Raw genomic sequence first — 15,666 nt, forward strand, 5'->3', positions numbered from 1 at the left:
ACGTAGGAGGGGCCCTCCGTGCCCTCGGCTACGGGCAGCGCCTTGCCCTGCAGACCCCACTTCGCCCCCAGAACCCCCAGCCTGACCTGTGTTGCTGTTTCTCCCCAGGGTCTAGACGACTACGGAGCGCGGGCTGTGAGCAGGTAAGCGGCTTTCACGCGTGTCCTGGGGCGCTGGCGTGGGGGGAGCTGGCCCCTCTCACAGGCCCTCCGGGGCCTGCTCCGCGAGATCGGGCTGCAGACTGTGGAGGCCCCTCTCCGGGGCCTCTCTGAGCCACGGGGGTCGCGGGGCAGTCGCGCACGGTCCTGGGAGGTCGCCTTCATGCTCTCACCCCTGGGTCGGTGGGAGCGGGCCCTCCACCGCGGGAGCCTACCTGCTTCTGTGCCCACCACGGCCCCTGGGCTCCCGGCCTTCCAGGAAGCCCCTCAGCCGGGTTCTGTCGCGCCCCCCTCTTCCTTCCTGGTGGCCAGGCCTGCGTCGGCCAGCGGGGTGTGGCCCGCCCCTGGGCTCATCTCCCCAGAACCAGCCCAGGCCGTCCCGTCCCCCCAGCCTGGGCTCGGCCCGTGTCCCGCCTTTCCTCCAGGGCCGGGCAGCCGGCCGACCCCGAACCGTGGGCAGAGCTGCGGCAAGAGAGGCGTGCGGCCTGGCAGTGTCCTGTGCTTTGTCCCACAGCGGCAGCGGCACGCTGGTGTCCACAGTGTGAGGACGCTGACCACGGGCGGCCGCCGCTCGGAAGAGTCCCCCCCATCTGTGTGGTCTCCATCGGTTCCCTCCTCTGCTCTCGTTGGTTTGTTCTCGGGTTGTTCTTCTTTCCTACCTGCCCTCTCCCCGCCTTTTGGTTGGTGACCCCAGACTCTGAGATCCCCCAGGGTCCATGGTGCTGCCCCACCTCTGCTCCCCGTGTTTACACGCCCCCGCCCCCGTGTGCCCACCGGGCAGGAGCTGCCGGCGGGGCAGCGGGGGCAGGGCGTCCTTGCCTCTGCTCCGCGTCTGCCGCGTTCACGATGCACTGTCCCCTTCTGAAGGCTCACCACGAGCCAAGTCTAAAGTTTGAAGAAAAAGAAAAATCTAAAAAAAAAAAAAAAAAGAAAAGAAAAGACAAGAAAAAAAAGAAAAAACGCAAAGAAAAACCGGAAAAGGACTCTTCTTTCCTGAACCACAAAAACATATGCATGGACTCCGCTGTACGTACTGTTATTCTGCATCTGACTCCCCCAGCGGACGCTGGCATCTGCCAGGAAAGGGAAGGTGCCGGGAGCTCCCGGAGGTCGCGGCCCCGCGGGCGCCCTTCCCAGGGCCGCGCGCACCCACGGAGGGGCTCGTGCCCGGCTCGGGGGGCCTCCTGAGGAAGCTGGCCGCTCCTGTGAGGGAGGCCACGGCCCCCGGCCCCCACCCGGCCCAGCAGGCCGGGCCCCTGAGCGCTTCCTTCTCCTCGGCCACCGTCGGAGGGTGTACAGAGTCCAGAGCGAGGGCGTGTGGCCTCCCCCGGCGCGCTGGCGGGGTGGGGGGTCGGGAGCAGGCGCCGCCCGGCCACACTCGGACATTCCAAAGACCTCCAGAGACCACCCCCACCCCCCACGTGTCCTGGAAACCGCTTCACAGCCTCGTGAGGGAGTCTCGGCCCCCAGGCTGCACCGGGCAGGGTGCGGGGCCGGCCCCGGGGAGGGCGGCTTTGGGCCCCGCGCCCGCCGCCTGGGGCAAGCGGGCGGTCCCCGCCCCCTGACCTCCCCGAACGAACACTCTCGTCTTTTTGTGTGTCTCGCTGACCAGAAACAGACACGCTGGGCTCAGTGGCCTCTTCACACCCCGAGTCTGGGAAGTGAGCGAGGGCACGGCCCCGCTTGGCCCTTCCGCCGAGGGAGCCCCTGTGAAGCTGTGGACGCTCCTTTTTCTGATGTGATTTAACAAAACCCTCCGCCCGCTCTCGTGTGGACTAGTGTTTGTGAGAGAAGCCGCTCGAGACACAGACGGACCCGTTTTCTATTTGAGGAATAAACGAAGCCAGGACATGGACCCGTGTGAACAGCCTTCGTGTTGGTCTCGTTCTGCTCACAGCTCTCCAATCCAGGGGATTCCATGCTCAATGGACGAATGTAGACACAAAACTGCAAAACTTGTATGAACATGTAAAGTGCTGAAAATATTTTTCCTGTTTTCTTTCCTCTTTTTTTTTTTTTTTTTAAACTCTGAATCGTGCCCTGTACCGCAGTCGTTTGAATAAAAGTTTTATTTATTGCATTGAGCTGGGTGTGGCGCCTCCTTCCGGGTCCACCGCGTGGGAGCGGGGCCACGCTCGGGGCCCGGCCGCCTCGGCCGGCCGGCCTCCGCAGAGCGACCGAGGCGCGCCCCTCTCGGGTCCTGGGCCGCGTGGTCGCGGGGGGGGGGGGGGGGGCACCTGCCCGCCGGCTCGCCCCTCTCTTCCCGGCAGCCACGGGACAGCGCTGTCCCCCGCGGCTGGGTCTCGCGCCCCTGGCGGGTCCTCTGGCCCCAGGTGTCTCCCCACGTCCCCTCTTCCGCACCCACCTGCCCCAACTGAGCCCTTGTGTTTCCTTGCAGCGCCGATGTGGAAGTGGCCAGGTTCTGAGCCGCCCCTGACTAGAGTTAGTAAGTTGCCCGGCTTTCTCACGCTGGCCGGTCTGCCTTCCCAGCGGCTCTGCAGACCCCGCGGCCTCGGCCCTGGCGGGCGGGGACGGGGCGCGGGGGTCTGCCGAGCCTGCCTCTGCTCTGGGCTCTGGGCTTTCGCTTCCCCTTGGATTGCTCCTCGGGCTCTGGGACTTGCTGCCTCTGTCTGGAAGCTTGTGGGCCTGACTGGCTGCCCCTGCTGCACCCCAGCGCCCACGGCACCTCCCTGCACCGCTGGCCTGGTCCGGCCCCGGCCCTCTGCCTCGGTTTCTCTCTACGGGGCGCTTCGGCCACAATCAGGGTGAAGCCCGGTGATCGGCTGTGAGGCCAGCTCTGGGCTCCTTTGGCTGAGTGTCCCCTCGGGCCGCGCCTGTGGGTGTGGGTGTGAGCCCGGCCTGGCCGGCTCCCTGGTTGGTGAGCCCTGCAGCCCCTCGGGGGCTGGGGAGATCTGGGTGGGCCTCGGGGACGGTGCCATGGCTCGTGCCCGCGTGAGGGCCTCAGGCACGCCGGAGCAGGAGCACGTGCCTGGGCCGCTGGGGCAGGTGGCTATACGGTGGCCCTGGTGCCCGCTCTGCCCGGACTCGCATGTGCCCCAAGGGGCGCCAGGAGGCTGCGCCAGGCTTTCTAGATCGGGCCTTCACCACTGCGTGTGGGTGCCCTTGTGGGCCTGCTACAGCCAATCCTGTGACGGCCCCTTCCTCTCCGCCCTGGGACAGCCAGCACCCTGGGCCCCGGGCCTCGGTCAGGGTGGTGGTGCCGCCCATCTGTCGCTGCCCCCGCCACCCCAGGACACTGGCACCTGCGTCCTTTGTAGCAGATGGTGCTCACTGGACCCCACTGGGCACCAGTGACGTGGCCCCTCCAAGGGCAGTGGCTGCCACCAACGGGTCCTGGACTCCCTCTCCTTTCACTGTGTCTGAGCCACAGTGTGAGGAGTTTCTGGAAGATTCTGGAGACCAGTGCTCCTGGAATTTGAGGACGGGCAGGGTGAAAATGCCTTCGCTGCTTCTAGATTCCCCTTCTTCCAGGATGCAGAGAGGCTTCCATTTCCACCCACCCCCCCCCCCCCCGACGCCCCACCTCTGCCCCTGCTGCCCCCATCGCTCTGAGCTGCAGGCCTGGCCTCTGCCTGGGACCACGTCCCCCGGTGTAGGCACGGTGGGCATCAGCACAGCGCCACCAGTCAGCTTCCCAGCCGCAGAATCAGCCTGGCTCCAAGATTCGACTGGGGGTGGGGTGCCAAAAGCCCCCTGGGTCGGTCAAAGCACCCTGACCAAGCCTGCCTGAGGTGTGGCCCTGGGGGAACCGAACGACAAGGATCCGATCCCAGAAGGGCTGAAGTCCTGAAGGCATGGCCACCACTTTGGTCTCAGAGGAGGAAGTTCAGGAGGAAGTGGAAATGCACCCCGGCCGCTCCCTCACTCTGCTCCAGGATCACCGAAGGACGGAAACCATACCCTGTAAGGAGACGCGGCTGTTCCCAGCTGACCCGGTTCTCGCTCAGTTGGTGGATTCGGAACAACTACAGGCGATTCCCTAAACCCTCGGCATAGCGCTTCCCTCGAGATTGGAACGGAAAGGCACTCGGCCCTCCTTGGGCTGCAGGGTTTGCAGGCGGGGGGCTGTGGGCTCAGGACCCCGCGATGCCCCCAAAGGCTGCCCCTTGAATGCAGCGCCGGACCCGCCGGGGGCTTCAGCCTGCCCTGCCTGCGGGAGGAGCCTGGGCAGCTCCTGTGGCCTCTGCTCGGTTCCGTCCGCTGAGCTTGCTTACGTCTTGGTGGTTTGCTGCCGGGCGTCCACCCCTGGCAAGCACCCCAAGCGGGGACAAATGTCCCCGGGGCCAGAGACTGGGCCTTGGGTCTGAACTTAGTCCTGTTTTGCCATCTTGGTGTTGACCCGCCCGCCCAGGGTCGCACTGACACCCTCCCGTTCCTTCACAGAAGGTGGTAGGCACCCTAGACGGCCCCACCCAGGGGCCTCTGGTCGGGGCTGGGCTGGGCGCGGCTGCAGGGGGAGGCCGGGGGCGTCTTCAGCCCGCAGTGTTGATGGTGCGTGCTCCCCGCTCATCCTGTTTGGGGGAAGATGAAGAAAGTGGGGCTCGGAGGCCAGACACCGTCTTGCGGGGAGGCCTGTCTGGCTGTGCTGCTGCCCCGACCCACCTGGCCTGACCCCTCTGTACTGGCTCCAGCCAGCACAGGAGCTGCCCTCCCTCCCCGGGCTTAGGGCCTGAGCTCCGTCCTCGGCTCGGTCCCCAACTCCAGATGAACAAGATTGGCCGAGTTCCAGCCCCCCAGGGCATCTGCCTTGACCCGGGCCGGGAACAGCCAAGGCCCGGAGCCTTCCTTCAGAACCAGAGTCTAGGCAAGGTGGCAGTCAGGGCACGGGCCACCGCCCTGTCCTGGGGGCGGATGTCACTGGTCACAGGAGACTTGGCCTTGGGAGCTTCCAGGCGGCCAAAAAGCTGAAACTCGTCTGTACGCGTCAGCGGAACAGAGCGCCAGAGCGCGTGGAGGAGCCTGAGGCCCCACGTGGGGCTGCAAGCGGCCTCGAAGCCAGGGGTGGATGACTCAGAGGACAGTCGTAAGCAGTGTGCCCACACGGGACTCTCAGCCATCATCCCGGAGACGGAGACCTCACTCGCCCAGAAGTTAGCTAGGGTCTGTGGCTGCTCCTCTTCGAAGTTCAGTCCCAAGTGTCTCAGTTTTTTGGAAAACACAGGGAGGTGCCCCCGCCCCACGCGCTCTCCCTGGGCACTGGACGGAGCGCCTGCCCGCCCCGTGGACACCAGCCCAGCTGCGCCAGAGGCGACTCCGGCCCCAGGTAACGGCTGCAGAGCCGAGCGCTTCGCCGGGAGTGCGGTCCTGTCCGTGCCGGCCCTCCGTGTCCCACGTGCCATCTGTGCCGTCACCCCCAGCCCGCTGTCCCGTGCTGTCCCTGCCCAGGCGGGTCCTCGGGGCCGGGGGCCGGCGTCCGCTGTGCTCATCTCGTCCCATCTCCACCTCTTGTCTGGCGCGTCCATCTGTCCGTCAGCTGTGGCCTCGGGGGTCACCCCCCGGGTGACAGGTGGCTGAGCCCTCGTCCACCCCTGCTGGCCTCCTTGCTGCCAGTGTGCGTGCACCCCCGTGTGTCGTCTTGGCGTGGGGCGGGTCTGCACCCAGCCACCTTCTGGGAGCCCGGGACGCATGGGCCGGGTTTGTGTGCGCTGAACTGTCTGTGTCTGTCGATGGCGTGTCTTTAAAAATGGGTCCACCGCTGCCCTTGGGCCGATGGGAGGCGCCTCCTTGGCCTTGTGGGGCGGCTCACGAAACCTGGATGCAGGCCCGTTCAGGGCTCAGGTTGCAGAGAAGGAACCATCCTGTGGCTCGGCGGCCCCACGGCCCCCACCCGCCCCGTGAGGGTTGACGGCCGCAGATGGGGCGCACTGGCGGCCAGCGAGCACCCTTCCCGGGCTCCCCCGAGCGGCCTCCATTGTCCACCTGCTCTGAGCTCAGAGGCTGGGCCATCGGGGTCCAGGCCGGTGCCATCCACGGGGCTGGGGGCCCCCCGGGGGAAGGGCAGCCCAGGACGGCCCTGCGCCCTCACAGTGCCCCTCCCACACTAAAACCCCTCTTCTCTCCTTTTTCAGGAATCCCTTCGCCAACGTCCAGCTGAAGCCGACAGTGACCAACGACAGGTCCGCCCCCCTCCTCAGCTGATGGCCAAGTCCCCACCGCTGCCCGCCAGGACCCTCCTGCCCTGCCCACGCACAGAACCTCTTCTGTAACAATCTGCGTGGTCCCCATTTAGAGAATTTTCTCCTTCACCTGCCTGGCTCTGCCCCCGCTGGAGCCTGGCCTGGGCTGGACCCCGGCTGTCTTCGGAGGTGGCCCCTGGGCCATGGCTGAGGAGAGTGGGGCCGACAGTGGCCCCCGCTCGTGCAGGGAGGGACGCTCCACCAGCCCCACGTGTCTGGTCAATAAACAGGCTGCCCCACATGTGCCCGCTCGTGCTCTGTCAGCCCCAGGGGGTGGGAGGCCTGGGACAGAGGACGTGGGAGAGGCCGCCACCATCATCGCAGCACAGATTTATTCTGAGCCCTCGACTGTGGCTCCCCTGGGCCCCGCTCCCACCGGCAGTGCTGGGGGACCCCTCCATGCCCCCCGTACTCCTGTCCAGAGCTGGCTGCTGGCCCCCAGCTCTCTTCCCTGTCCCTGGAGTGAACAGCAGGCCCCACGGCCGGGGACGCCCTCTGTGCCCCAGCTGCTTCGTGCGGAGATCCACGCCGTTTACATCTGTGGCTGAACTACAGCACAGTGACTGGCCTTGGGGCCAGGCACCCCCAGCTGACAAGTTCCAGGCAGCAGTCACCCCTCCCCGGCCCTTGAAGGAGGGAGGGCCCTGGAGCCCTGCTGTGCCCAAAGCCTGTCCCTACCCCTGTACCAGAAACAAAACGGATCATGGGTGGGACACAGGCCTCTGGCCCCGCAGAAGCTGGAGACGGGCCCAGTGGGGTCGTAGAGCCCATGTTTGGGGTGGAGAAGCACAGAAGCCCTGGCTCCTCAGAAACCCTCTTACCTCACCCTTACCCTGCCCCCACCCCGTGCTCTGGAAAGGCCTTCGAAGGAGCTTCCCGTGGGGGAAGGGGCCTGCAGGCCCCCCACCTCGTTCTTACCTAGTCAGCACCAACTACAGAACAAGAAGGGGGGGCTGTTGGGGTCAGTCCCCTCCCCTGCTCTGTGCAGACCTCCACCGGAGGAGAGGTGGGGCCCAAGTCACTGTCCCCCTCCACCAGAGTGCAGCAAGGACAGCCCGGGGCAGGTGTGGGGCGGGGAGGGGGGGCAGGTGGCACCCTCCCGCACCCCACTGGCATTGGGCGGAAGGGACTACTGTGCCCTCCCAGGCAGAGCTGGCAGCCAGGCCCCACCCCAGCACCACCCCGCCTCCCCACCCCCGCCCAGGGATTTATGCGCAAACCCCAAAAGGAAACACACGCTTAGCATGAAGGCTTGTTTTCTTAGCTTGATTTCTTTTAAAAAACAAACAAAAAAGGAACAAGGAAATCATGGCACCAGCATCCGAAGCCTCAGACTAATGAAAACAAAAAACACAAACCCAAAACAATTCCCCCACCCCCACCCCCAAAGCAACAGTAAATCTGACATCTCTTTGGCAACAATAACTTAAAATCACCCCGCTTCCATTTGCTCAGACAACAGCAGTTACAAAAATACTCCCTGTGCTGCCCAGCCCCCCACTTCCCTCCCACCCGCACCCCCACCCCTGCAGGCAGGGCCCCTGACGCGGATTGTGGGGGCTGCCGGGCCAGGCTGGCCAGCCGCGGGCACCTCTAGAACAGGTGTGGCCAGAAGCCCCCATCTTTTGGGCCGCCCGCCTTGCCCCACCTGCCCAGGCTCCAGCCGCGGACTCAGATGGGAGCTGGCCCAGACAGGGAGGGAGGGTTTGCGGGTCCAGCTGAGTCACCGAAGGGAAATACAGCCACAGACTCTGAGGTAAGGGTGGCTGGGGACACACAAGCCCAGGGTCCTCTTCTTGCAAACCCAGAACACCAGGCAGAAGGGGAGAAGGGGGCAGAGAGAGGCCGTCCCAGCGGGCCTGTGTCATTCACCACAGGAACTAGTGGGCAGGGCGTGCAAAGTCCGCCCCCCCCCCCCCCCCCCCCGGCCAAGAGCCGGTCCCCTGGCCTCAGAAGCCAAGCAGCCCGCTAGCAGAGTCACGGCGGAGGGGCAGCTGTACGGAGGGGACCTGCTCAGGCCTGAGGCTAGAGGGCATCCTCAGCAGCTAGCAACAAACCCGTGTCCAGGAGAAGTCCTGCCCCTCCGGCAGCCCAGGACTGGCGCACACGGCCGAAGGAGGCCTCTTGTCCCGCCCTGCTCCGGGGCGCTGCATGGGGCACCGAGGCTCTGGAAGCTGCTGACGACCACCAACACCGAGGTCTCCACTCTCGGTCACCATCTTCGCTGCTGCCTGGAGCAGGACTGGCAGGAGCTCCAAGGGTGCCCGCCTGGGCCTCAAGCCTCTTTACAGTTGCCCCCAGCACCTGCTACAGGGCCTGGCAAACAGGTGTCACATGAGTGTTTGGAGAGACAGCGGGGACAGAGATGCCTGAGAGGGCCCTGCCCTCTGGGGACAGCCGACAGAGTCCCCTGCCCCAGCACTCCCCCCTGACCTCCACCCTTGACCTAGGGATCAATGACCACTGGGGCTGCCCCCCTCGGGCCCCTTCACCGCAATGGGTCTGCCTATCCGTCTAGGTGGGAGCCGGACCCTTTCTCTTTCCACCACCTCACCAGGGCTCAGGCCCAACAAAGCTCATCCAACAAAGGAAATGCCCCGGCTCTTCCCCAGACGGACAGAGCCTGCCTGGGGACAGAGAGATCTCATTTGCTGGGTGGGCTTTCAGGGAAAGCTGGCAGGAATGCAAAAGAACTTGTCAGGCACATGGCGGGGGTCAACCTGGCAGGGACGAGCCCTCCTGGTCGGAGGCTGACCGAGGAATGGAGCCCGGAGGGAGGGGTGATCTGGGCACATTAGCCACAGTCATTTGTGTCTCCAGACAAGAGCCATCGGGTCTGATACGTGCCAGGTCAGGGGGACAGGGGCAGGCAGTGGATGAAGCACATCATGGGGGGGGTGGGGGCGGAAGGGGCTGGGAAGGTCGTGATGGGAGAGGCTGCTGCCGGTTTGGGGGGCTAGGGTCAGGCAGAGGGCGAAGTGGGGGGCGCTCAGCCTGGTGCCTCCAGAGAAGGGAGAAGAGGGCGAGGCCCAAGGGCCAGGTGGCATCCCATCTAGGCACCCAGAGAGGTGCTGGGCCAGCCGGGTGCGGGGCACTGCATCTCCCCAGAAGGCAGAGAGGCGAGGCCGAGGCCAAGGTGGCCAGGACAGACAGGCCTGGGCGTGACCCCGCCTCTCCCAGCCTCAGTTTCCCCGTCTGAAAACCGAGCTTGTCCAGAGCCTCGGCCCCTAGCAGGTAACCTCCCGGACGCCCTCTCCACTGTCCCGACTCCGTGTCCCCCCTCCCACCAGCCCCGCCGCAGCCTCACCTCCCACGGACCCGGCGTCCGAGTCGGAGACGTGCGTAATGGAGAAGCGGGACGCGGGCGCAGGCGACACGGTGAAGCGCGAGAAGGGGCCGGGTGTGGTCTGCTTGGGAGGCGCGGCGGGAGCGGGCCGGGCGGCCTCCGGGGCCGGCGTCAGTGGGAAGCCGTCGTCCCACGCGAGCCCTCCGCCTGCAGGCCGGCCGCCCGGTCACTCGCGTGGCGTGGTCTCGCCCACCCGCGACGTCACGCAGACCCACCCACCCTGACGTCACGGCCCACCCGGCGGCCCCGCCCCCGCCGCGCCCAATGCCCGGCTCACCCTCTTCCGCCGCGGAGCCGTCGGGGGAGCGGTCTGCCCGCCGCGGCCGGCCGGGGGCGCTGGGGGAGCGGGGGCCGCCCGCCAGGAACGCGGGGGGCGACTCCTTGGCGCCAGGGAAGGGTTCCCCGAGCTCCCGGGTGGGGCTTTCCTGGATGGAGGAGCAGAGCAGCACGTGGCTCCGGCGCCAGCAGCGGCCACGCCCACGGCCTCCCGTCCCGCGCGGGGGGGGGGGGGGGGGGGAGGGGGAGGGGGAGGGGGGATCCGGGGGGAGACCCTCACCCCCGCGCACAGCCCGGGCCGGCCGCGCACCTGGTCGAAGAGGTAGACGGTGACGTCGTCGAAGAAGGACACGGCTTTCTTCTTGCGCTCCAGGTCCTCGCAGAAGGCCTCCGACAACAGGCTGGGTATCTTGAGCAGACTGCGCAGGTTGCGCGCGCTCTGGCTCTCGGCCACCACCACGGGCACGGGAGGCGCCTCCTCCTCGCTCTCCTCGCTGGGCTCCTGGATGCTGTAGCAGCGGAGCTCTTCATCCGACTCATCGCTCTCCTCGCTGTCCTCCTCTTCCTCCTCTGACCGGCCCTCCGGGGCTGCGGGCAGTCCCGGCAGGGCCAGGCAGAGTGGGGTCCTGGGGGCACCCGGGCTCCCTGTCCGTTCCTGCTGGGCGGGTCCGGACGGCAGTACTGGGGCCTCCTGGAGCTCAGGGAGGTGGCTCTCTGAGCTCAGCGGGACTGGGGTCAGCAGGAAAATCTTGGAACCCCCGGGGCTGGGCACTGGAGGCCCTTGGGCAGGGCCCTGGGGCCAGGGAGGGTCCGGTCTGGGGCCCTCGGGGCATGTACTTGGCCCTGGAGAAAAGTCCTCAGGCAGCAGCGGCAGCACCTCTCTGGGACCAGTGCCTCGCGTCCCCCCAGCCACACCAGACTCAGGGGAGGGCTGTGCGGCCCGCAGCCCAGAGCTCTCCAGGTCCAGCTCTAGCCTGGAGGTCAAGTCACCTCCTCCCTTCTCCTGGGGGCCCGAAGTGCAGTCAGGCTCTGTATCCAGGTCCGAAAAGTAGGCGGAGTCACGGTAGGGGTTCTTCTGGCCCAGGCCACCAAGAGAGGTGGAGAGCTGAGTCTCGGGCCCAGGGCTGTCCTCCTCGGAGACCAGCTCCCCACAGGCCTCAGGCTCACATGGCTCGTGTGCCTCCTTGAGCACAAACTCAGGGGACTCGTAGTTCTCTGTGTCGTAGCCACTGTCCAGGGCTCGGGGCTGCCCGCCGGGAGTGCCGATACCTGATGGGCTGAAGACCTCGCAGCCACCACCATCACCGGCTGAAGGTGGGATATCCAGGGAGTCCCCAGAGTCGGGGGTCCCCGCCTGCTTCTGCAAAGAGCGGAAGGCCAGAGTCACGTCCGGCTTCTCGGCCAGTGGGCCATCGCTGGACAAATCAGCGAAGACACCAGAAGTGGCCTCTGTCATGTCCTCATCCTCACTGACTGGCGCCCCCGGCTCAGGGGAAACCCTGTAGCTGTCTGGGGTCTGGGCTGCCTCAGTGGCAGTCTCCCAGCTGCCAGCAGGCGTGGGCAAGGCGGGCAGGGTGTCGAGGGCACTGGCCGCCTCGGCAGGAAGCAGGGCTCCCTCTTGGGATGGGGCTGGGACAGAGGGAAGGGGTAGCTGAGGTCTGGCAGAGCCCTCAGCTTCCTCAGCAAGCCTGGGCTCCGTCTGGGGGCTGTTAGCCTGGCTAATGGCTGCCTCTGTCCGGGAGGATGTCACCAGGCAGATGGCCGGTGCCAGGCCCTCAGCCGGACACAGATGAGGAAGGCCAAAGCAGCGGCCTAGCTCCTGGCCAGAGGAGGCCCCCTTTGACCCAAGGAGAGGCTCTGTGGGGTCCTCTAGGGCCAGGGGACCGCCTAGCTCCGGGGCAGCCCGTAAGGTGTGCTCTGGGCCAGGGCAGCAGTCCATGCAGCCAGCCACGTGTCCCGGGTCCCAGGAGCCTGGTGCTCGGCTGCCACTGTTGTTGTTGGCGGACACGTTGGAGCTCCAGTGTCTGGGCTGGGCGGCCCTGCAGGCCTCGGTGGCCCCCATCTCCTCCCCGCCCGAGGGGGACGTGCCCACTGGGTCCTCCAAGAGGGGTGGGCAGAAGGCAGCTGTGCCCCAGTCGGCGTCCTCCTCCCTGGGCTCCGCCAGCACGAGGGTCCCGGGTGAAGGCGAGCTCAGAGGACAGGACGGTTCCCGGGCACAGCTCCCATGCGGGTAGTAGTCACAGCGGCCCCAGGACCCCTCGGGGGGCGGCACATGGCCCAGCAGGGGCTCCATGGCCAGCGAGGTGGCCGCGCTGCCCTCCGAGTCATTGTCCTGGTCACCACCATCGGGGAGCAGGTCCACGGCATGGGGGCTGAGGGTGCAGCCGGCGCAGTCAGGGTCGTGGCCGGCGGCGGGCGTCGGCTCCTCCAGCCGGATGAAGTACTCGCTGCCCACCGAGGGGCTGTGCGCGCTGAGCACAGGCACCACGCCCGGGGGCGCACCGTCAGCGGCACACAGCTCCTGCAGGCAAGCAGTGCGGCTAGGGCTCGCTGCAGCCCCGGGGGGTGGGAAGGCCTCGGCGCCGCGGCCCGCTTCCCACTTGTACTCGAAGTTGAGGCCGCGACTCGTCTCGGTCACCGTCAGCACGTCGTCCCCGTCCGCGTGGAAGCCGTCGCCTGCGAACTGCTCCAGCAGCGGGAAGGACGAGGCGGAGGCCAGCTCGCCCGCGCCCCCCAGAGCCAGGCCTGCCAGCCCAGGGCCCGCGCCACCCCCGCCCGGCCGCAGCGAGCGCCAGCGCCGCTCAAATTCTTCCTCCGCCTCAGTGGCGCCCTTGGCACAGAGGTAGGACAGCAGCAGGTGCACTTCCTCGGCCGTGGGCCGCTGTTCAGGCTGCAGCCAGCAGAACTGCATCACCTCGTACCTGCGGGCAGGGAGGCCTGGGGCTCAGCCCCTGCCCAGGGGTCGCTGCCCACCCCGCACCGCCCTGTCAGGACCCCACTTCCCTGCAGAAGAGCAGATCGGCCCTCCGCACGAAAGTCTGGGGGCGTCTCCTCATACTCAGAGTTCTCCAAGGACGTTGAAGAGAACTTCCAAGTTCATTACAGGAGCCCCAGCTCTCCCAAGGTGGGCCCAGAGGTTTGGGGGCCGAAGCACTTTTCTGTGAGTGCACACCCCCCCCCCCCGCCCCGGCTGCAGGTGAGTTTGAGTTTTGGTTGAAAAGGCTCCTTTCTTTGTGGGCTCAGGACGGGGCCTGGAGGGGAGAGCCAGCGGGGGCTGGAAACCCAGGCGCTCACACTCAGAGCACCCTCTGTGGTCTTGACCTTCCTACTGGGGACAATCTGCCCAGCTTGGCGTCACAGGGTCCTCACCAGCGGTCAGACAGCGTCAGCTGCAGCTGGGGCTTGGGGAGCTTCAGCTGCTGCTCCCGGACTGCGTAGGCCAGCACCTGCCGGTCGGAGTGGTGGGGGTAGGGCTGTGCGCCCAGCTCAAAGAGCTCCCAGATGGTCACGCCCAGGGACCTGCGGAGGCAAGGGCCATCAGAGGGGGCCGGCGTGGCTGGCCACGGCATGGCTGCGTGGGATCTCAGAGCCGTGGGCACCACAGGGCAGCTCCTGTCACCACACCAGTGTCCTGGGGATGCCCCTCCCAAAGGACAGCACTTTCCTTCAGTAAACTGGCAGGACGTGCCACCCGGCCAGGCCCAAGCCTGTGTCCAGGGCACCTGGGCAAATAAAAACCACACTGGCCTTTCCACAAACTCAGGTCTGTTCCTTTGTGTGCTCGTTCCCTTGCTGCGGTGAAGGCCAGACACTGTTCCGGGGGTGGGGGTGGGGGCCTGGAGAAGCTCCCAGCCCTCGGGTACCACTGGGGGCTAGAACGAGGGAGGGGTGAGTCTAGGTGCACCCCAGCCCGGCAGGAGGGGGCCCGGGGAACAGGCAGGGCTGCGAGAAGGCGACTGGGTTCCTTCTGGTATACTTCCCCCAGCTCCTTGGGGCCCCAGGCCGTCCCGGGAGACCGGGAACGTGAGGAACAGAACAAATCTGGCAACAGAGAAGTCAGGGGGCCCGGCCCAGAACCATCTAAGAGACCCCAGTCAGCGTGCGGCAGGGTAGGCAGGTCGGGGAGATCGGTGACGGAACAGAGTGGCCGATGGGCTGCAGTTAAGCGACTCGGGGGTGCTCAGGAGGGAGGGTGGCTCCGTGGATCCAGGCTCTGAGGGCTTGCTAGGAGCAGAGGGAGGACAGGCAGGCCCGGGGAGTGGGGGTTGGGGGAGGGGCTGGTCAGGCACAGGGACCCCCGCAGCGGAGCCTCTGGAGGCTGCAGGACTGAGTCTGTGCCCCACTTGGTGTAGGTGCGGAGGATGGGCGGTGCCTCCACACGGCGGTCGTGGAGACCACCGGCCCCTCCACGGAGGGCCCTCGGCACCTGCTGCCGCTCCCAGCGGGCCTTCCAACCTGCACGCTCGCTCTAACCCTGATGTCTGGGGGTGTCAGCGGGGCCTGGGGTGGGGCGGGGCCATGGGCCACTGGCACCGGGAAGCGACAGGTGGCCCGGCAGCCCCACCTCCTACAGGGCGACGAAGTGGGACAGAGAAGCATGTCACCACACGTGTGGCTCTCCTGCACGGGGCGGGAGGGGACTCGAGCCGCTCGAGCCTGCGGGCCCTGGGCCCTGGCCTGGCAGCCGCGAGCTGTGATGGCGGGGGACAGAACAAGGGCGGGCACTGAGTGCGGGGGGGCACGCCCTGGCCGCGCCCCCGGGGCCCCCGCTCACCACACGTTGCTGGCCTTGGTCTGGTCCACCACCAGCAGGTTACAATGCACCTCGTCCACCAGCTCAGGCGCGATCCAGCGCAGCGGGACCCACAGCTGGTCGGCAGTCACAAAGTAGTCTTCCTGCAGGCGCGGGGCCCAGGGTCACCCCAGGGTGCTGGGCGGCCGGCCCTGACCCCCCCTACCCCCCACCCCCCGCGCGGCCCCGCCCGCTTACTCTGTATTTGCCGTGGGACAGGCCGTAGTCGCCGATTTTCACCGTCAGGTCGGCCGCGAGCAGGCAGTTCCTGAGGGCCAGGTCACTGGAGGGCGGGAGGGCGGGGGTCAGCGGCAGCGCCGGGCTGGGGGCACTCGGGGCGCTGAGGGGCCAGCCCGCTTGTGGCCAAGGGCATCGCCGCGAGCCGGTGGGAAAGGGCGTCTGAGAGGCGGCCCATCCACCCGCTGCCCAGAGCCCCGGGTCCCTCACCCAGCACGGGGCTCCCCAGGGCGTCCACGTGGACAGGGCCTCGAATGTTACAATGCAGACAAGGAAAGCGAGGCCCAGAAAGGGCCGGGGCAGGCCACAGGGCCCTCGTGAAGGCACTGCCCCGCCGTTACCGGACCCCTCTCCTGACCCCAGCGGCTCAACGTCTGCTGACCCGTCCTGGGCATGAGCCAGCCAGGGCCACTGCAGGCTTCCTTCCCGCTCACTGCGCCCTCACCCTCAGCTCCCCAGGAGGCGGGCAGCGGCAGGGAAACTGAGGTCCCGAGTGTCCCAGGGGATCCTGCCCCTGCCCTGCTCGCACAGGGCTGGGCACCGTTTCCGGCCCAGGGCAAGGTGGGTGCAGGGAGTGACCGCCTGCGGCACCGTCGGTACCCCCACCGGGTGGCCTTGGGCTGCGGGCTTCTGCCCTGCCCGCTGGGTGGCCACAGGGGG

General features: G+C 67.2%; 2 protein-coding genes across 13 annotated transcripts in view; one reads left to right on the forward strand and one right to left on the reverse strand.

Moving 5' to 3' along the window:
* The window catches only part of BAIAP2 (BAR/IMD domain containing adaptor protein 2), a 62,778-nt gene extending 56,182 nt beyond the window's left edge, over window positions 1–6,596 (forward strand). For 2 of the 6 annotated variants that reach the window (XM_045489826.1, XM_045489830.1), the window contains 2 exons: window positions 109–143; window positions 6,248–6,596. In XM_045489826.1, the coding sequence (XP_045345782.1) occupies window positions 109–143; window positions 6,248–6,317 (105 nt within the window). In that variant the 3' untranslated portion in view covers window positions 6,318–6,596. Of the gene's footprint in view, window positions 1–108; window positions 144–672; window positions 2,146–2,556; window positions 2,605–3,650; window positions 5,443–6,247 lie in introns of those variants that run through there. The other 4 variants (XR_006715225.1, XM_045489828.1, XM_045489829.1 and 1 more) reach the window with 4 other exon arrangements.
* Window positions 6,597–7,594: 998 nt separating this feature from the next.
* Window positions 7,595–15,666, reverse strand: part of AATK (apoptosis associated tyrosine kinase) — a 32,990-nt gene continuing 24,918 nt past the window's right edge. For all 7 annotated transcript variants that reach the window (XM_045489820.1, XM_045489819.1, XM_045489823.1 and 4 more), the window contains 7 exons: window positions 14,968–15,052; window positions 14,752–14,873; window positions 13,347–13,496; window positions 10,288–12,898; window positions 9,979–10,126; window positions 9,663–9,848; window positions 7,595–8,671 (listed from right to left, as the gene is read on the reverse strand). In XM_045489820.1, the coding sequence (XP_045345776.1) occupies window positions 8,631–8,671; window positions 9,663–9,848; window positions 9,979–10,126; window positions 10,288–12,898; window positions 13,347–13,496; window positions 14,752–14,873; window positions 14,968–15,052 (3,343 nt within the window). In that variant the 3' untranslated portion in view covers window positions 7,595–8,630. The remainder of the gene's footprint in view (window positions 8,672–9,662; window positions 9,849–9,978; window positions 10,127–10,287; window positions 12,899–13,346; window positions 13,497–14,751; window positions 14,874–14,967; window positions 15,053–15,666) is intronic.

This window comes from Leopardus geoffroyi, chromosome E1 (genome assembly GCF_018350155.1).
Source record: "Leopardus geoffroyi isolate Oge1 chromosome E1, O.geoffroyi_Oge1_pat1.0, whole genome shotgun sequence".
NCBI classification, from domain to species: domain Eukaryota; kingdom Metazoa; phylum Chordata; class Mammalia; order Carnivora; family Felidae; genus Leopardus; species Leopardus geoffroyi.